Raw genomic sequence first — 20829 nt, 5'->3', positions numbered from 1 at the left:
AGGAGGAGAAATCAGCAAACGAAACATACAAGTTCTAAGGGCCCTACAGGAAGAAACTGGGTGTCGGACATTAGTAGGATGGTAAGAGGAGACCTCCTTAAGAGGACACATTTGAGCTGAAATCTGAAGGAGAAGGAAGCAAGGAGCTTGGTATAGGGAAGGCACCAAAGGCACCCAAAGCGAGCCAGCAGGGCTGGAGCGAGGTGAGCTACGCCACAAGGTGAAGATGCAAGCAGCAGGGTCGGGAACTGGATTTTATCGTAAGTTGAACTTCTTTAGGAAAACAGAAAATTGACCTCTCTAACCCCAAATAAGGAACTTAGTACAGTATCTGGCATGGGGCGAGGGTTGAATAAATGTTAGCCACGATTCTCTATCGAGGAGCCCAACTAAAGGAAAAAAGTTCGGTCAACATCGTGGAACAGAATGATTAAAACGTGAGCAATGAAAAGATACTCCTTTACCTGATAAACGTTCTTACTGAGCCAGTTTTCCACACAACCAAATTTCACTCACAAAAGGGAAAGCTTATTTTTGATTGATCCTCTGGAGTTCGATATCTTTTTGTTTTAGCCAATGAAAGCATGGCACTGAGGACTCCATTGTCAATTTTTTAAAAATTGGGAAGGTAGATCCTTTTCATCTGTTCACGTAAACCACTGTAAGTTTTTACCGCAGGTGACCGTTTCAGAAATGAAAGTTACAGCTAATCAAACCTTAGCCCACATGCCTTAGTGATTTTAATGACACGATTTGTTGCTATGAGACAAAAACATGTTGTGCGGGGAAATAATCTGTTAGAAATCATATGACCTCGACTCAAAGGCTTTTGATTAAGAGCACTAACATCCACTCTCTGGAAAAGAAACAAACCCTATCATTAGAGCCTGGTAGCCCTTTTAAAGCAAGTAAAACCTTATTAGCCACTTAATAATGGATCAGGGAAGCAAAAATGGCTGCAAACATGAACAACTTTCAAGGCCTCCAGCAAAGTTTCCTCTCTTTTACCTCGTCTTTCTCCTTCCTACTTGTGGAGGGAGACAAGACTCAAGTGGGCTGCAGCTAAGTGGCCAGTCTCGTGGCTTCCCTTTCTCTGTGCGCAGGAGGTTGGCTTTGAAAGCATGCAATCTCCATTCGTTCGCGTGTTAACTAAGCATCCCTGTGTGCAACATGGCAACCAACGGATGCAGTCCCTGCTTTCACAGACATTAGATGCCGGTAGGGAAGGCAGACGAAAAGTTGACAAGTAAGAGTCATGCTTACTCAAACACATGATAAGCCCGAACAACAAGAAGCTGGTCTGTGTGAGTGTGAGAGCACACTAGGCAGAGAGGATGGCCATCTCATGGTCCTGGAGGTAGAGACAAGCTTGGGGTGTTCAAGAAGAAAGATGACCAGGGTAGCTGGGGCTTGGTGAGCTTGGGAGAGCATATGAGGGGCTAAGGTCAAGGGCAGGGATGCAGTCATGCAGGGAGGATTTTAAGTGCAAGGGGAGGGCTCCGGAGGGGTGTAGCTGTAGCTGGTTTTATAAATGGTCCACTCACACAAGACTCATCTGAAAGCAGGGCTGGCCCCTGCCTGGGGACCTAAGGGCCGTGACACTTCTCCCCCTTTCTAGGGAAAAAGAACAGCAGTGGCAACTGCTTTGTTGCCCTGAATTTCCACCTGGCCATCGGACTCCTTGGAATATGTTTGACTTGCCCCAGAATGGCTGTAAGAGCCAAGTCTTTGGGGTATATCTTATGCAGTCCCGTGTCCCCACTCGTAGGCATGCTCTCCAAGTCCTGGTCTCCTTTATTAGTCAGGGAGCCAAGATAGATCCAGAAACATCTCTCCATCCTGCCTCCCCTTCCTTAAGCACCCCCCCCCACACACACACACAACATCAAAACCAGCCCTAAGCAATTTCAGGAAGGCATCAGGGGCTGGGCCAGGAGACAGCCTGTGTTGGAGAGGGGACAGGAAGGACCTGGCTGGTGTCCTGTGTCAAAGCAGACAATAGATTGAACCCAGGGAACCTGACCATGCTTGAGAGACTGGCTTGGCCACATTTCAGGGTCACCCAGCCAAGTTGCCTGAGTCAGACAGTGGAGACCTGGAGACAGTGAACATGCACATTATTTGTTTTCTGTCTATACTTGAGGCTATCGTTCCCCTGAACATTCCCTTGAAAATGTCCATGGCTGCTGACTGCCAAACCAAGAACAGAATTCCCAGCCACATTCTCACCAGCCCCCCACCGCCCTGCGTTCTGGTTCTGACCCACCTTGTCTGTGGCTCGCTTGCTTACTTGCTAGTTTTATTTCACTTTACCTTCCTGCATGTATCCTACCTTCACAGCAAGCAAACAGCATTATTATTATCATCAGAAAAAGAATAAAGGCCAATCAGTGTTTTGAAAAACAAGGTTCCTTCTTCTTGTGACCAGCTCTGCCTCCTGGATTATCCTTCTTGGGCAGAGGCGGTGGTGCGTGGATCACAAGGAGGTACTCGTGGTCTGTGCTGCACGGTTATCCACTTGGTTCTCTCCAACCCCTCCATAGGCTAGACCCATCCCTAAGGCGCATCCCCACACTCACTGCTTAGATGTCCTTCTCTAGCCCCTTGGGGCCTGGGCAGGTCCCTGGGGGGCTTCCTCTCTCAACCTGCCTGGTTTCCCACCTCCCTCCTCTGCCCTTCAATTCTTATCTTTCACCTGCTCAGGAAGGCTGCCGCTCTTCCCTGGGGACCCTTCTGCTTCCTGGCCTGGCTGGGACCCACTTTCTCTTAGATGACACATGTACACAAGTCGCCACCCATCCTCGCTCTGCTCTCGGGCTGGCCCTTTCCTAAGTGCTGCGGCCCCTAGTGCATGTAGGCTTTAACAAGAACAAAAACCGAGAAAGTTGGGAGATGTTGCCAACTGGTTATCTGCTTCCCAGAGGTACGAGCCAAGTTTTCCTCATTCATTTACTTCTTCCTAAGGGAATGGTATATGTGTGTGAGAGCACGTGTGTGTGTGTGTGTGTGTGTGTGTGTGTGTGGTGTCCCCTTGGGGGAAGGAAAAAAGAGAGTATCAATTCTGTATCTATCATGGAGATAATTTCTCCTAGCCTTGGGTTCTAGAAACTTGGAAAATTATGGTCGGAATGCTGGTGTGAGAGTTTCTCGTGGTTGGATTATCCTAAGTATCTTATTAAAATAGAGGCCTGTGTGGAGCTTTGCGCTTTCCAATTAGAACACCGAACTCGTGATTTCACAGATGTTTTTATTTAGGGAAAAAAAAATGACTCAATTTCATGAAAACAATCAAGTAAATAACAGTACAGAAATATGGCAAGCATTACGGAGGTGGTAACTGATACCTGGAACCCACGATATGGAGAAAAAAAATGGCCCTGAGCTTCTGCTTTCCTACAAAGGTGCTCGAGTCATTCTGCCCTGTTCACTTTGCTGTCTTCCCCTACAGGTGGCCACGACCACCCCCAAGCAGCCTACCACCAAGTGGTCCAGCCCATCCCTGGAGCCAGTGTGAGGGGCCCACGGCCTGTGCAGAAGGTCGTCCTGAATTACCCCAGCCCCTGGGACCAAGACCAGAGGCCCGCACAAAGAGACCACTCCTCCCTGGGGCTCCCAAGGTATCACTATGACAGGGCCAACTTTCAGACATTTTTTAGTGATGATTTAGAACGATACCAATGGGACCAAGATGTATCAAAACTCTCTGTTGTTGTGCCACCCAGGCTAGTGACAGAGGCCCACAGAAGAACAGACTCTTTGAGTCAGGAGGAAATGGCGGCTGGTGGTCAGGGATCTCTCCACCAGACACATTCAAGCCACTGGTGACTTGTCAAAATTCTCTTGAAGGAAAGGCCCTTAAGATGCCAAGTGACACTCCCCCCTCCTTTTACTCTCAAGTCACCTGGTCTTTTAGCTCAGAAATAGATTTTTATTTTTACTGGGACTGACTTCCGCCATTAGGAAATTCTTGCTTATATCCCTAGTTTCCACGCCTGTTTAAATCCATGTCTTACTTTGAAATTTTAAATTCCGTTAACTCTCAGTAGCAGTTTTAAAAAGCCCGTTGTTTTCTTTTGTAATACAAGCACCCACACATACGGAGCGCCATTATTAGGTCTTTCCGATACTTCTTTCAGAAAACCATTTCTGGTTTTGCTTGACCAGACCAGCTGTCTAACCTTCAGTCATGTCTCCCCCTCATTGTTCTCCTTTGACTTTTCTTCACATTTTCCTCTTCTCTTAATTTACGGATCTAAAATACAGAGGAAGAACTCCTAGAAATGGAACTTATTAACTTAAGAAAAAAATTGAAGAGTAGATGAAAGGTTTGTTCCTGCTCAAGCAGAATTTTTATATACCACTCAAAGTAAAATTATATTCTGTTTTGAGACTAGAATGAGATACAAAGAGAGATACAAAGATCCTTTTAAAGCAGATTTTTCAGAAATGCGGAAGTGGGTAATTAGCTCAGAAAGTGTATTAAAAGAAGAAAAGCCCATTCTATTTACAATGGCAGATAAGGCACATGCCTGCTTTCCCCTCTCCTAAAAAGCCCAAACATTCTCAGATTTTCTTTCTTGACAGAGCTCTTATTTTTTAAGAATAAAATTATGCAGAGTTTGGGGTACCTGGCTGGTTCCATCGGAGAATCATGTGACTCTTGATTTTAGGGTTGTGACTTCAAGCCCCAAGTTGGGTGTAGAGTTTACTGAAATATAAATAAACTTTTAAAAAAATGGCACAGAGTTTAAATAACGAAATCAAGACAATGTGATTTTACAACCAGAAAAGTACTCTTGCATAAGAAATATCCACAAGTCCAAGAAAACAAACACAACTTAAGCATCCTTATGAAACATGTCCACTGGCATTGGATAGGAGAGGCAATAGTAAGTTTTTAAATAAACATTTATTTCAAAATATTTTTAGATTTACAGAAGAATTGAGAAGTTAGTACAGAGGAATTGCTTTTGTAACATCCATTTAAGCCTGCTGTGGTCTCCTTGGATTTATTTTATCATTTTAGGATAATGAAAAATAAGTTTGGATAAAGAAACTAGTCCTCAGTGATAAATTTGAAAGTAAACCTTGACATAGAAACTTTACTCTGTCATTAATATCCATGATATTGTTTTTCCAGGGAGGTTTCTTAACATTACCAAAGCTTTAACATTTTTTTTAATCTAATGAGCAATTGCTTCTATTACAACCAAGTAACTTTCAGTATAAAGGAATTTAATGCAAAAAAGATGTGGACCTGGGTCCCCATTAGATGAGGGCATATTTTATAAGGATTTTTTTTCTATGTATTAGTAAAAATCTAAAATAAAAATAATTTCCTCAAACATTCACACTTCAGAAATATAGTACACTTGAGATTCTGTGTAATTTTATTTTAAGTCCCGTTGCATAAGACTTTCAAAATTTTTTTATTACTCTTTTGGGTAAAAATGTAAGTGCATGCAATAATCTATAAAAACTGGGCAGATACACAACAATTTTGAAATCAAAGCAGTTTTTAAAATTTAGAATAGAAAACCATCTCAAACCTACAACAAATAACAAACATCCATGTTCCCACTCCCTAGATTTTTTTTTTTTAATGTTAACAAAGAGCCACACATCCTTCAGAGTTTTTTTGGTTTTTTGTTTTGTTTTGTTTTTTCAAGGAAATAAAACGTTACAGACACAGTTTTAGTCCCCCTGTCAGGAACCCAGAAACAACTCTAGTTATTTGTAGCAGAAGGGATTTAACACAGTAGGGTGAGTGCTTCTAGAATTGTTGGCCATTGGAGGAGCAAGTTTTAGGCCAGCATTCCAAGAAAGATCCCAAGTAGTACCACAGAATAGGACGCCAAAGAAGCTGCTTTCTCTGTCTCAGGGAGAGAGGCAGAAGATGAGAAAGTCACCAGAGAACTCTCCATTGGAGGCCACGCTGTCATAGTACAATCCAGAATCAGGAAGCCACAGCCACTGCAACGACTAGATCCATTCTGTTCCTGCTAGATCTGTACTGACCCAAAATGGCTGCCTAGGCCCTTAACTTGACAAGGGAGGCTGGTAATAGGACATGGGGATACCTCCTGACGAGCTCGGCACCTCACAGCAGCACTTTGCACAGAATCCTTCAGCTTTCCAAATCTCCCACAAGTGTACCTGTCAACCAAAAAAATAATAAAGATGCCATATAACGATGTGGTAGAAACTTCTCTAAGGGGTCTTCAAAATCAGATTTCTCATCTATATATTAGCAACAACATAAAAACTTGAAGCTTGCAAGGCCTTTCCTACCTTCTGATACACAATTAAATGTTACCTGTCATGAGTTAAAAGTCCTGTCTTTTTATCTGAATGCCTGTAACACCAACCTTGTATATCACCCATTATACTACTTTCTTTTACTGGTGACCATGTCTGCCTTGTACATACCACTTATCTTCCCAATTAGACAGTCTTTAAATGGAGAAATCGAATTAAGTTCCCTCTTTTGAACCCTCACACGGGTCCTTCCACTCGGCTGCCCGCCAATCACTTATTGACTCAAATTCAATGAAGCAACCCTCGCTTAGGAAAGAAACAGAGGCAGAGGGGAAGAGCTAGCTCACTGGCTTCTCAAAGACTTTCTGTCCCTCTGGATTGGCCATTGTAAAACGAAAATTTTACTATAAACGTGTTCTTTTCCAGGGACCAACTATATAACCAGCCACCTCATCGAGCTGGAGTTCCTGAGGAGTCCTTGGAGTGTCCTGCAGAACTGAGACCACTGGGTCCCCAGGCTCCGTCCCCAGCTGCTGTCCCTAGACCCCTTAGTAACCCTCCAGCCAGAGGAACTCTGAAAACAAGCAATTTGCCAGAAGAGTTACGTAAGTTGTTTGCAGTGTTGTTTTTTCTTCTTTTTGCCAGGTCTTATACTTTCAGAATACTTGAGGATTTTTCACCCATAATCTTGGGTATTTCTCATATACACAGTGAAATAAATTTTACTTCTTTACTCTTGGCTAAGAAGAGTAACCCGCATTTTGTAGCAATGTTTTTAGTGACCCTGAGACCACCAGCAATACTCACAAAATGCTAACCGCGAGACTTTCTTAAACATATACTCCAAAGACAAGTAACCCGAACGCTTCTCTCTTCTAAATGATGCCCTTGAGTGGACTTGCCCCTGGGTAAATTGATTGGATGTCCATGTGGTATTGGCCAGGGACCTAGTGTTTCGCCATAAATTAGCAGCAGCCATCAAGAACGAGGTCATTTCCTGTAGGAATGAGCAATCTTGTTTGGAAAAAGCGGTCTCACATTCTCCATACTGCTTTACAACCAAATGCAAACTAAGCCTTTTATTTAAAGAAACATTCGACTAAGTGTCAGGTGATGATTCTTTTTCCATATTTTGCAGCCAGAACCAGAAATGTTGAACTATCACCAAAATGTTCTCATATTAAGGTCAGTCAAGACAGTAAGTTCCAGGAATCTTAGGAAAACAGCCACTACTTGTGAAATTGTTATATTCTGTTGTGCTTGCTAGAGAAGCTCAGGTAATTCTGAGAAGCCCTTTGCAAATCTGGGTGCCTCTTTGAAACAAACCTGGAAATCAAGCCTTTTGCATTTGATAACTCCCATCTGGGGAATCTGTGCTCTAGTCATTTAGGACTCCTAAAGATTTCTGTGGCAAGGATCCACTGTTGTTTATCATTCAAAAAATTTATTTAATCTTCTTAAAGATCTCACACATTTTATTATATTTTATTTTATTTTTAAAAAATATTTATTTATCTGACAGAGATCACAAGTAGGCAGAGAGGCAGGCAGAGAGAGAGAGGGAAGCAGGCTCTCCGCTCCCGATGTGGGGCTCAATCCCAGGACCCTGAGACCATGACCCAAGCCGAAGGCAGAGGCTTTAACCCACTGGGCCATCCAGGCATCCCAAGATCTCACACATTTTAATTCTGAGTATTTCTGGAGAATGAATTCTGCATCGGTCAGCACCCTGATGTCAGTCTGTAGATCATTATTTATCTTACTCTAGTCTGTAAAGGAGTCCTAAAATTCTTATGTAGGAGTTGGTTGAATATTGGGCGTTAAGGATAGGTTGAGTGCTATCAACAGGACTGCTTAAATGAGTCAATGTAACCGCCGTCCACACTTCTGTTTGAGAGATCCGTTCCAAAGCACCAGAGCCCAAGCACAGATGAATACATACACATTTACATTTTCTCTCTAGCCTTCCTTTCTTCTCCACGCTCTGCCCCAGGGACTTTCTGAGATCGAGCCTGTCCATTGCAGACTAAAAGCCAACACTCCGAGATTATTCATCTCTCCCATCACCGTGCTAGTTAGATAATTTCCCACAAGATTTTAGTGCGAGAAAACAGTGGTTTGCATCCTGACTGGGTCAGGCTCGTGGGCACAGGGCCCTCTGTGGCTTCAGGCTGATCTAGGGAGGAGGAAGGGGGTCAGTGACGCTGGGTATCCTGAGGTGGCATCTCAGTCCTTCAAGCCACTGAAAGTCCTACTAACATTTCTGCTTTCGTGTACCCCATCAGCCTGGCCTTTCTCCCACCAGTGGCCTTTCTCCCTCCCATAAGGGGCAGGAGGGCATAAGGAACCACTTCCTCCTTCTCCCCTAATTGCTCTTGTCAAACAAGCAGAGAGCATCGTGAGATCAAAAGAGGACACTGCTGGGTGGCCCCTTAGCAAGGTTCGGCTTCGTGGCCTGCTGTGAGAGTATTCCTTAGGCACAGTGCCAAGTGTCTCTAAGAAACCGGGAGGTGGCCTCATCTCAAGGACCTGTGGGTTCTGGCTGATGGATTGTATTAATGCATCACGTGGTTTTCCAGCAGTCTCCTTGGTTTGTGCGAGGCTGCCGGCGTTCCTCTTTCCCCGCGCAGGGGGCAGTCTGCACCCCCTTATTCAGACCCCCTGCCTCTCGGCCTCTCCTGAGGACAGCAATTCACACAGCTGCAGGCATGAGCCCTCAGGCCACCCCCATCCCAGAGTTTCACTTCATTATTTGAGAAAGACAGAAAGACCTTGCACACAATTTACAAGCGCTCAGGATAGAATAATCTGACCAGTTTCTAATAAATGTGAAAAATCTCTCGTAGGGAAAGTCTTTATCACCTATTCTATGGACACAGCCATGGAGGTGGTGAAATTCGTGAACTTCCTCCTGGTAAATGGCTTCCAAACTGCAGTAAGTATCTCATCCCCAGAGAAGGCTGAACAGCTAAAGTGAGTACAGTGGGAAGAAAAACAAAGGGAGAAAAGCCATATGTATAACTGTTGAGGTTTTAAACTGTATTATTTGAGGTACGGGATTGTGAACTGAATGCTTATGGATGTAGGTAATTGTTTTCTAGATTTTCAGCTATCCAGAGACTCTGGCACTTCCTTCTTGCATGCTTTCTGAGCAACCCCGAGTACCTCGGAACAGCCAGGATGGCGAGCGTTCATGCTAACCACAAATGCAGCTTGGCCCCTGGCCTGAAGGAAACGCCAGAGCCTACCACACTTTGGACTTGGCCCTTTTCCACCAAGCATGCCTGCTTCGGCTGGGATTCCTGTGGTGCAGGGGGCTGCGGGCTTCCCCCTGGCCACCTGCTTGTTGCACCAGGTCCTAGTGCTGGGCAGTGGGCTGTGAGGCCTGAAGCACGAGGCCCGCTGTGCCCAGCTGCCTTCCACACCCTGACGCGGCTGTCATGCTCCTGGGCGAGGAATCCACGGCCAGGTTCTCAGCTGGTCTAGTCAGTTCTAGGGGAGGCAGACGACCCAGCCCTGCCGGGCACTGTGATCTTGGCCCAAGGAATCTCAGAAAGTGCACGCTCCCCACGTTTCCCTGCAGCACCTTCCAACAGCACAGCTTCACGTCATGTACGTTCTTCTATAGGATAAATAAAATACCACAGGAGGCCACTCAAAGGGCTGCCTTTCCTCAAACACTGAGATCACGTCTTTTCCTTCCCAGAGGCCCCCGTGGGGTATTTAGTGACAGTGAATTCAAGAGAGTAGTGAAAAATCAAGGAAAATATCTATGAATAGCAATGTTGAAGGATCAAAAGGAACTACTTAGTAACTAAACGTCCATTTTAATGATTGCTTAGCATTATTTTTAACAGTTTTTACTGCATTTTTTCTTTATTCTGTAATTTTTTTTTTTTTTAATGGAAGTGTCCGCAAGTTTAAGATGCATACAATTTGTACATTCCGACTTAGTGACTGTATAGGAACCAACATTTCAATTTCTCATTTCTGGAATAAGAAAGCACTGTGGAAACCAGGACATAAAATCAAATTACAGGTCATAAGGCCAACATCTCAGAAAAGATCTTACTCTTGGATGTTTCCAAGTAAGCATACTGATTGCCCTTGGAAAAGAGGACAGGTTTTTAGGACCTTACCAATCAGAGGCTACTTAGAATTTAAGTCTGTCCTTGATTCTGATCACCAGGAAGCCTTCTAGTAGAATCACAGAGTCCCACCCTGGACAGCTAAGTTACTGTATTGATACATCAAGAGCCCCTAAGTGTATCACCAAATACAGTCAGGTTGAGGCAGTGGGGGGTTAAGACTTCAAATAATGAATTTGGGGGGAAGAGACACAATTTGGCCTATAACAGTAGCTGTGTGGAGAAGTTGGCCTGACAGAAGCTGTGCGCTTTGGCGGAGATCTGGAGAAACAGTCCAGCACATTGTGACTCCCAGAAAACCCACCTCAGTAGCAAGGAACAATTTAGGTCCTGGGGTAACAATTAAAGTAACCATTTATTGAGTACCTACTTCAAGCCTGGCATTATGATATACCTTTTCCATGTCCAACTGTTTCAGTCCTTACAACCATCCTGGGAAGTAGGCTTATTAACCACATACTACAAATAAAGATAATAAGACTTAGAGAGTTTCAGTGATGTTTTTAAAATTATACAAGTAGGAAGCACAGAAGCCAAGAGTAGAACCAAGAGTAGATCCCAGCTGTCTTGTTTCTTCTCAGCCCCGACATTGTATTGCTTCTGTCTCATATGTTAGAAGTGGGTTACCAGTCCAGTCACCGAAAGCCACACAGGCTTTCTCAAGATCACCTCATGTGGTCATTGGCCATCTGACATTTTAAAGCAGGAATCATCCAGCCCAAAAAGAAAGCCATTCCATTTTGAGTGTTCATCAATAAAGATGCATATTCTGAACTTGTGTCTGACAGTTTGGTATACTCGAGGCACTTTTTTGTCCCACAATGAAAAGATGTTATAATAATGTGTTTACTGTCCAGTACCACTGGTCACAATGGGGCAGAAGCAGGTGAGGCAAAGACGAGGAAGTCAGCATGTGGGAGAGGAGAGCACGGAGGTCTGTTATGCTTTCAGGGTGTGGGCAGTAAACAGTGCACGTGAGGGAAAGAGGTAAGGCTGGGTCACAGATGGCCTGGAGAGCTTGCTAAATGGCTAGGACTTGATACGTTTTAAATGGAGGAGTGACATTTAGGACAACTGATCTGAGAGCACTGTGGCTCAATCAAATAACCCCTCCTCGAGGACACTATCCCTGAGTCACCCATTCTAGTGTATAATCCGTCTTATAAGCAGGAGCACCTTGTACACACATATGTTACTTTCTGGCTACCGGATAGGCCAGAGCACCAGAAAGGCTGAAAAATAGAAAATAACTGGTTTTTTTTCCCCTTCAAATATTCCTTCGAAGACTTGATATTTAATATCAGTCTTTTCAAGGCCCAAGAGATCTGCTTCTTGACTTTCATCATAAACCTTTTCCCACCATCTCAGGAATTGTTTTTATGACTGTTCCTTGGATTTGCGCCAAGTTTCATCCAATCCTTTTTAAACGCATAGATCGAAACTGGACATAATACCATAATAATGACCTGGCTAATGCAACAAAAGCACCAGAATTGTATCTCAGTACTTGTACACCACACATTCATTAAAATGTTCCAGGATGATATCATGTTAGCCTTTCAAATTACATATATATAATCTCTATGTTGCTGGCTTATATCCAACTTGGTCTACTATGTCTCTCAGATTTTTAAAACATAATTATTGTATAGCCAAAGATAGATTTTGATGTGTACCACTATATCCTAATTATGGATATTAATACTTGAATGCCTACTCATGTTGAAATAGGGAACACTTTAAGAAAATTGTATTTTGTTTTAGACTTATATGTTCCTCCCTGCAAAAAGCAATCGTAATTTTTCCGGTCTTAAATGCATACAGTCTCTTGTGTTTTCTTTCCCTCCACATCTACAGAAAGCTTCTCATTAAGAACCACTTCCCACATCTTTTTCTCGTAGATTGACATATTTGAGGATAGAATCCGAGGCATTGATATCATTAAGTGGATGGAACGCTACCTTCGAGATGTAAGTACAGTCCCAAATTCTGAGCTCGTTTTCTGGCAAAAAAGACAATTCGCCTGTGGAGTTATTTTATGAAAGAAGCCCTGGCAAACCTACCAAGTCCAGAGCTGCGAGAGCCCCCAACAAAGCCTCGCTTGTTGGCAGCCCTGTAGAGACCTGGAAAGGAAGGATGGGGTCACCCTCGTGGACATGCACAGGCAGGAAATAACGGTCAAACCAGACACAGGTGGTTGATAACAATCAGAGCAGGTTTTTTTTTTTTTTTTTTTTTTTTTTTTTTTTTAACACCAGAATAGGAAAAGCGGAAATGAAGGCAGGGAGTAGGGAGGGAGCAACAGAATTCAATTGAATCCGAGGCCACCCCAAGTGTTCTGCCCGATGGCGCTCCAGAGCTTCCACGGGAGGGGGAGGAGGTGGGGAGGAGGCCCCCTGCCGCGCAGCCCCCCACCCAGGCGCCCACTCGCAGCCCTGTGATTTGTTTTCCACTGACAGAATCTATACTGACCACTGGGACACTTTGTGCTCTAACAAGATAGAAATTGATCGCCGCCAGCGTGTCCCTGTCGGCTGAAGCAGCCGCTTCCTTTGGAGGGAGCGGTGGGGGACAGAGTCGCAGCAGGCTGGGGTCCTGCGGCTTTTCCTTTTGTCTGCAGCCGCCCGTGGGCTCTGTGCGGAAGGGGCCGCTCCTGCCGGCTGCGCTGAGACGCGCTCGCCGCGGGCAGGGCGCTCGGGAGTGCGGACCCGCAGCTTCCCTGCCGCCGCCACCGGAGCAGGGGGGGGGGGGCTTCTCCTCGGCCGGGGCTGGGCCAGGCTCCGGTCTGTTTAGCGGCGGCCCCTGTGCGAAATGGTGGGCCAAGCCGCCTCCCTTTGGGAGCGCGCCCCAGTTTGAAGGGGGCCGGGAGGGAGGCGGCGGGGAGGTGGGGACCCAGGAGCCCCGCCGAGTGGGGGCCGCCGCCTTGCGCTCTCCGCAGCGGACCAGCGATGCAGGCCCTCGGGGTGCGGGGGGGGGGGGGGGGGGGGGGGGGGCTGTGGGGAGGCTTGGGGCCCTGCTGGCCGCTTGCCAGCCTGCCTTCCCCGAACCTCCCTTCGGCGAGCGGACCACCCTTGACACTTCCATAAACACGCTTTCTCTCTCATTAACAGAAGACAGTGATGATAATTGTAGCAATCAGCCCCAAATACAAACAGGATGTGGAAGGTGCCGAGTCGCAGCTGGACGAGGACGAGCACGGCTTACACACTAAGTACATTCATCGCATGGTGAGTGGCGCACCCCGCCACCCCCCCAGAGAGGGGTGCGCTCTTCTGGGAAGGCCTGTCCTCAGCTGGGGACCAACAGAAGGTGGCGAGGTGATGGGGTGAGGAACCCCGGGCAGGACAGGGGATGTTGCCTCTGGCTCCGGCTGCCTTCGGGACTGTGGGCCAGCGGCCACATCCCTGGGACTCCGTTCCTATCTGTTGCAAGGGGACAGTCATCGGTGATCCCTCACTTCCGGTTAGATGACCCTGGAAGCAGGGCTCTGCTGGCTTGGTTGTTCACCAACAGCTGGGTGGTCCCAAGAGGGGCCTGGGCCAGGGTTGTGAGGAGAGGGGGGGCTCCTGCATCTGTCCTGTTCTGTCCCCTGGTACATCAGAGACGCAGAGTAACGAAGTAGAATGGACACACGGTGCTGTGTCAGAGGGACTTGGTTCAGATTTCGCTTCTTCCTGTATAGTTGTGGGACCCTGAGCCAACTGCCTAAACCTCTCTGTGCCTCCATGTCCCTAATCATGCAGTGGGTCACAGGGTGGTTGTGAAGATGTGACGGGGTCATGTCTGTGATGTGTATGGGACATGTCCACGCTCAGGTCAAGGGAAGGGATTGTTCTGAGCTCATGATGGATGAGCAACAGTCTGCTGCCATACCCGAACCATGGGGCCTGGCCCAACTAAAGCCAGTGGGAGAAATCTGTAGGAAGTTAGGCTTGCTTGGCATCTGATAGATAGAACATTCTGATGGAAAATATCACCCAGCTTTGGAATTGGCTGTTTTGTGAGCTAGTGATCTCCCTGCTTTCCAAGATGACAGAGGTGCTGTGGAGACAGTTCTGCTTGACTAGGATGCTGGACTAGGCTTGTGACTTTCAAAATGTTCTGTGGAGTCCCTACGGGGTAGCCATAGGTGCTGGGGGTCAGGGCGGCTCTGGGATAAAGCCCCACATCGGGCTCTCTGCTCAGCAGGGAGCCTGCCTCCCCCTCTCTCTCTGCCTGCCTCTCTGCCTACTTGTGATCTCTGTCAAATGAATGAATAAAATCTTTAAAAAAAAAAAATTTTTTTTAAAAAGGCTTGACAGCCGCTGGACTAGAACTTGTAAGCTCCATTCCAACTGGAACATTCCACAAGCGCCTGGAATGGACAGAAAGGATCATAGTCTAAGATGGGAATATGGGGCAGGACGCTGAAGTGGCCCGGATAGAATAAGTAAGCGGCACAAGGCAGGACACAGGGGACCAGAAGCAGACCTCAGGGGAGCCTGACCTAAGTCCGAGTCTGCCCTGTGGATCAGGAGCCCAGGAAAAAGGCAGAGCAGGTGGGTGGATGGGGCTTCCCCATCCGTCTCCTCTTCTAGCAAGTACCGACCACTTATCTGAGGTTAGAACCAACCCAAAGTAAAGGCCAAGGCGAGCGGTGAAGCCAGAGAGTAAGGCCAAGGAGCCAGGGGCTAAGCGTCCTCCCATTCCATCTTCTCCCAGTCTGATGGCCCACGGACGGGCCCGGCCCACGGTCACGGCTGGCTGTGGCGGCCGCCGTCCCTTGGCTGCCTGCTGCATGTCTGCGTGGCCCACAGCACTGGATGTCCTGTCTGCATCTCTAGGAACCTGCCAGTCCTGGGAGCTGACAGCTGGTGTGTGGGAAGGGCTCCAGGTCCCTGCCGGTTCCTGAGGAAACCTGTCACGCTGTGCTGGTGTGCGGCAGTGCCAGGCAGTGAAACAGCTACCCCCGGAGCTTGTCTGACGGTGCCCGGCCAGTAACCAGATTGTCTCCCAACTCAGTTTTCTGGGGACAACAGTGTCTTGGGCTCTTCCTTATCACCAGAGGGGCTCAAGAGGCCAGATAAGTAGACCTCCAGGTGCCCTCCAGGCAGCAGAAGCCTCTAGGACGGAGGGAATGAAGAGGTAGCCACGAGTAACTGCATCATAGGGCCAACAACTCCACAAAAAGCCAGTGTCTGGAAACAGGAGAGAAAATCAGCATCCGGTGCGGCCTAGTGGACGAACAAAACTTTACGGATTCTGGGAACTGGATGGAAGTCTGAGACTAAATCCAGTTCTTCCCTTGTAACTTGTCAACCCTGGGCCCTTCCTTTCCACATGTTTTTGTCCTGGTGATTGGCGTGTTCACGTCACACAGGACACAGATTGTTTTAAACATGTTTTGGTCCTCTCAATTGTAAAAGACAGTGGTTCTGAGAGGGAAAAAAAAAAACTGGTGCATTCGTGTGTGTGTGCGTGCGTGAGTGTGTGTGTGTGTGTGTTTGTGAGGGGGTTTCTATGGTGACTTCAATAACCAGCTGTCACCACCGTCACTTTCTTCTCTGTCCTGTTTTTATTCCCCTGTACAATGAAGACTTCTCGGTGATAAAAATCAATTGGAAGATGAAATACTTGGGGACACATAATTCCTCATCTCCTCGTCATCAGATGACTGAGAGCTTTGTGCTGGTCACAGCATTGGGAAGACGCTAGCTCCCCTCAGCTTGAAAATTCTGGGTTTGATAAAGAGTTCCTGGCAGCTAAGCCTTTGGGGGCCACGACAGTGTCAGCGCAAACTGGAACTGTGTGGGGGACCTCCAGTGTGGCTGGCAGAGCTCCTCACAGCGGACCCCCAGGCTCATCTCCCACTCCCTCCCTAGCTCATCCTGTGCCCCAGCCACAAAGCGGTGCTCGCTGGTCCCGACCCCACCGACGTTCTTCCACAACCTCCAGACATTTGCTCATGCTGTTTCCTCTACTGAGGATGCCCTTCCCCTCACCCCTGCTTCTCTCCTGGACCAAATTCTTGTCTTTCGATATCTAAGTGATCTATCCCTCCTAACTGTCCTTCAGATCACCGATGCAGAATGGATGGCCCCCATTTTGGGTTTCCACAGCAATTTATTTCTACTTTTCACACTGCATTGTGGTTGGCAGTGTATCCTTCTTCCTGCTCACCAATCTGCTGGCTTTGGGAGGATAGGAATCCTAGCAGCAGTGCTCTGATTAACTAGTCTCCACCACCACCCCCCACCCAAAAAAGAAAGAAATCCTGATTTGTAGTATTTCCCCATTTCCATGGTGTAAATACTCTCCTTATGGTCAATTTCAAGCTACCAGTGTGAAGTCATCAAACACAGAATTAGGAAGGGATACGTACGACTGGCTTTCCTGAGCCGATACAAGCCAGCTCGGCACACCCTACAAGGTATCCTAATCCTTGAAACCTGAAGTCTAGCACAGAGTGTGACTTTTAATAGGCCTTCAATAAATGATTCATGGAAGAGTGAGTAGCATGCATGCGTAATGGGGAGACCTTAAAAGTCTCAGTGTGTGGCACTCAGGGAAGTCAGAATAAAAATGCTATGGGGGTTTGCAGGGTCCTGGGTGCCATTAACTCTCCTTCATTCCTAAACTCAAACCCCTTCAAATTCTTTCTGTTCCAGATGCAGATCGAATTCATCAAACAAGGAAGCATGAATTTCAGATTCATCCCCGTGCTCTTCCCGAATGCTAAGAAGGTAAACAAAGAAATAAGCCAAAAACCTTCCAATTCAAGCTTTGGTGTGCTTGTTATCTGGGCTTCTCAGTGGAAAAGCTTCAGAACTCTGTATCAGTTCTTAGAGATAACAGTGTTACAGAAAGATCCACAAGTTGTAGCACTCAGCTCAGCGGCATGAATCAGGAAGGTTTTAAGGTGTTATCTGCTGGGCCATCGCTGTCCTAATTGTTCAAACAGCCATTACACACAAAGAAGTAGTTTGTGTTTTAACTCTGGAGAGAAAAAAAGATGGTTCATCTGATACTTCTTATCTCTCATAAGTAAAAGTCAAGATATGGGCAGTTTTTGCTGACTGTCCACAGAGGTATTTTGGTGCACAGAGTTCAGCTCTCAAATCTGTAGATGGCAGGAATTAAATCTACAGTGTTACCAAAGTGAACTTTGCTGTGGTTTATATGAGCGTTTTTACACCGAAAGAACATTCTAGCAGTTTGGGGCATGGGGACAAAAACCATCTGAAGCCATGTTCCAGGCTTGGCAAGGGGCAGGCAGAGGTGTCATGACTGTTTCGAGACTCAGACCACAGCACCCTGAGCTCAGGCCCAGCTGTACCTAGGAGGATCCCTGAAGGTCAGGACCACAGAGACTTCCTGGGGCAGGAGGCAGAGGCGCCCTGAGACGACTTCAGTACAGAGCTCACACCCTGGGCGACAGCGTGCATTTCCATCCCCCACGCAGGCTCCCATTGTTCCCACTGCGGGATCTCCTTGCTGGTCTCCCTGCCTACTCTGGCCCTGTACTAGCCACCCTCTCTCCTGCCATGAAAGAGGAACATCCAAAATACAGATTTGATCTGTCTCACTCCAGCTTAGAAACTGTGCCGTGGATTCCGACGGACGCCGGGATCGTGTCCACTTTTCTCAGCATGACAGATGAGGCCCCTTAGAAGAGGGCTGTGCCCACTTGCTCAGTCTTCTCTCCCCGCCATCTGCACAGGGACTCTATGCTCTGGTCATACTGGACTATCCCAGCATGCCCTCACACCTGCCCTGTTCTTTCTGTTTCTGTGCCTTCGCACTGTCTGTTCCCCCTGCTGGCCATGCCCTTCCCTGACTTTTCTGTGTAGGCAACTCTCGCTTAGCCTTCTATCACCCAATCCCTAGATTCCGCTGACCTCTCATCTTCCTTGCCAATATACTAACTTGTTCCTCTTTTGAGCTCTCTGAGCTAGAGTGCCTTGAGCCAGGGGCTCGCGGCTAGGGGTGGAAGGGCTGGCGGGAGCACAGTGGTGGAAAAGGAGACCGACTCTGAGTTGGTTTTATTAATGCTTATGAAACTTCTTCAGACAACCCCCTGGTTGCCTGTGCTCGAGGTAGAGTGCTCCCACCTCCTGCCCCTTTGGTACACCACTGCCTAGAAAATAGTTTCTTCACTTCATTTACATTCCATCATTGGGCCGTGAACTCCTCAGGGCAGGAGCTGCGTCTTTTTCATTTGGGTGTCCTCCACACCAGCACGGGGCCCCGACCTGTCGCAGCTGCTGCTTCTAAGCTTATTCTGCAACCACCGAAGGGATCCCATCCACTCAGAGAAAAACCTAGAAGGCCCTGACTCAGGTCCCTCTGCTTCCAGACCTCTCCTCCCCCTCTGTCTCACTCATTGACTTTTCTCTGGCCACACTGGCCCGTTTCTCCTTGAACAGGCCAGGCACGCCCCCACCGCAGCACCTTTGCACTGTCCGGACCCAGACATCCACAAAGCTGGCCCCTTCCGCTCTTTTAGGTCTTTGCTCATTTTCTCAGTGAAACCTTTCCTAAACACTGTACTTAAAGCTGCAAGCCTTTCCGCCCTGCCCAGGACCCCCTCTCCCCTTTCTCCGCCATATTTTTCCCCACAATATGTAGCACCGTCAAACCGACTATGTATTTTCCGTATTCATCGTCTGCCTCCCCCACAGAATGTCACTCCGCGAGGGCAGTCTGGGCCGGCACCCTCACGATCCCAGGCTTATAGTTTCTGCTTTTGGCCTGATCCCAGGTCTGGTGGGCTCCTTCTACTGCAGGCCAGATCTGTGTGGCCGGAAGGAAAGGATAATGAATCACATCAAGCCCGTAGCCTTGGCATACTTCTCCTGAAGCCACAAAGGAATTCGCATCACTCTGCGTGACCTCTGTCCTACCCCTTTCATGTGAGGGTGGTGAAAAGCACGTTGAAATGCAAAGGGCAGGTAGCCCGGGAGGCTGACAGCAAACGCCGCGCACATGTGGTTTCCATAATGAGGTCTACAGCTTACCCCGAAGCCAGGCGCGTCTCACATGCTAACCCCTTCCAAAAAGCCAAACAGCACGACTCCCCGGAGACTGCCGGAGGGCACGCCCCTGCAGGGAAGCCGGGGAGGTTTGGGAACTGGGCCTGGGATCTGGAATCCGGGTTTCTCTCTAAAGGCCTTCACCCCTGTGCTGCTGTCTCTCCCCTAGGAGCACGTGCCCACCTGGCTTCAGAACACTCACGTGTACAGCTGGCCCAAGAATAAGAAGAACATCCTGCTGCGGCTGCTCAGGGAAGAGGAGTACATAGCCCCGCCCCGGGGGCCCCTGCCCACGCTTCAGGTGGTGCCCCTGTGACCCCTCCGTGCCCAGAGCCCTGGGGTTGTGCCGGGGTTGGTGGGGGGGGGGGGGACCTGTTCGGACAACACGTCCCCTCGGGGTCCCTCTCGGAGGACCCCTCCCCACCCCAGAAGACCTGTCCTGCAGACCCCTCTTCCCATGGAGACCTCCTCAGACCCTGCCTTTCAGAAAGAGGCAGTGGCTGCTCTGTAGTCCCTACTTCTGACGTGCCCCCCACCCCCACCCCCCACCACGCTGCTCCTAACAGCCTGATGCGTCCGTCCTGGGCCTCTCCCCGCTTAGCCCGTAGATCATATAAATGACGCTGCTGTCCACGACCCCAAACACCCTCCGCTCGCTTAAAGCTACTTTTATGAGTTAGCCAGATGCTCGTGGGTCCTCCGATCAGCCTGGTTCGTGTACAAATAATAAAATGTTTACTCTTTTGTAAGATGGTGTTTTACTTATCTCAAAGGAAATGGATGTGTGTTAATTCCTAGTGACGCGGGCAATTGCTTCGCGAAAGCTGCTCGGATGTCCTATTAGATAAATGTATCCGACTGCTCTATAGGAGAGGATTGGAGCCAGACAGTTAAACAATCTCTTTTTAATGTAATCTTCAAAGCTTTATTTTTGCAGTAGAACTTTTTGGCAAAACCATTCCATACAACACACAGCCGTGGTTATAAATATATTCTAAATAGGGCCTGGCTATCCACGGAAGAATATCCAGGAACGGGAGGCAGCGGCGGCAGAAGGCAGGCTGGACCGGTGGTTGGGGCTCTTGTCTCGCTCCCCCCACTAACTTGCTGTGTGACCTTGAGCAGGTCCTGTCACTTGCCTGAAACCCCGAGGACTCGCTTCTAAAATGACGACGTGGATGAAAGTATCTTCTGGGCCCTAAGTGGTTTGGGTCCAGGACCCAAGTTCTAAATACCCAATTGAGGAATGACTGAGTTTTCATAATTATATCGCCCAGAGGACAAAACTACGTTTTCTTTTTAAAATTTTCTTCAGCAACACCTTCACATTTGTAATTTTAGAAGCATTATATATCTTGGTCATCTGATCTCAAGAAAACACAAACATAACTATATAATAAATACATCATATA

The 20829-nt window shown here is 47.6% G+C and overlaps 1 protein-coding gene across 5 annotated transcripts in view; it reads left to right on the top strand.

Moving 5' to 3' along the window:
• The window catches only part of TRAF3IP2 (TRAF3 interacting protein 2), a 47949-nt gene extending 27767 nt beyond the window's left edge, over positions 1-20182 (top strand). For 2 of the 5 annotated variants that reach the window (XM_059401216.1, XM_059401215.1), the window contains 7 exons: positions 3449-3617; positions 6685-6863; positions 9105-9193; positions 12308-12376; positions 13517-13633; positions 17054-17128; positions 19587-20182. In XM_059401216.1, coding sequence (XP_059257199.1) covers positions 3449-3617; positions 6685-6863; positions 9105-9193; positions 12308-12376; positions 13517-13633; positions 17054-17128; positions 19587-19733 — 845 coding nt within the window. In that variant the 3' untranslated portion in view covers positions 19734-20182. The other 3 variants (XM_059401220.1, XM_059401218.1, XM_059401217.1) reach the window with 3 other exon arrangements.
• The last annotated feature ends 647 nt before the right edge of the window (positions 20183-20829 follow it).

Source organism: Mustela nigripes, chromosome 5 (assembly GCF_022355385.1).
Source record: "Mustela nigripes isolate SB6536 chromosome 5, MUSNIG.SB6536, whole genome shotgun sequence".
Taxonomy (NCBI): domain Eukaryota; kingdom Metazoa; phylum Chordata; class Mammalia; order Carnivora; family Mustelidae; genus Mustela; species Mustela nigripes.
The sequence above is the reverse complement of the archived record's forward strand: the minus strand, read 5'-3'. Positions and strand labels throughout refer to the sequence as shown.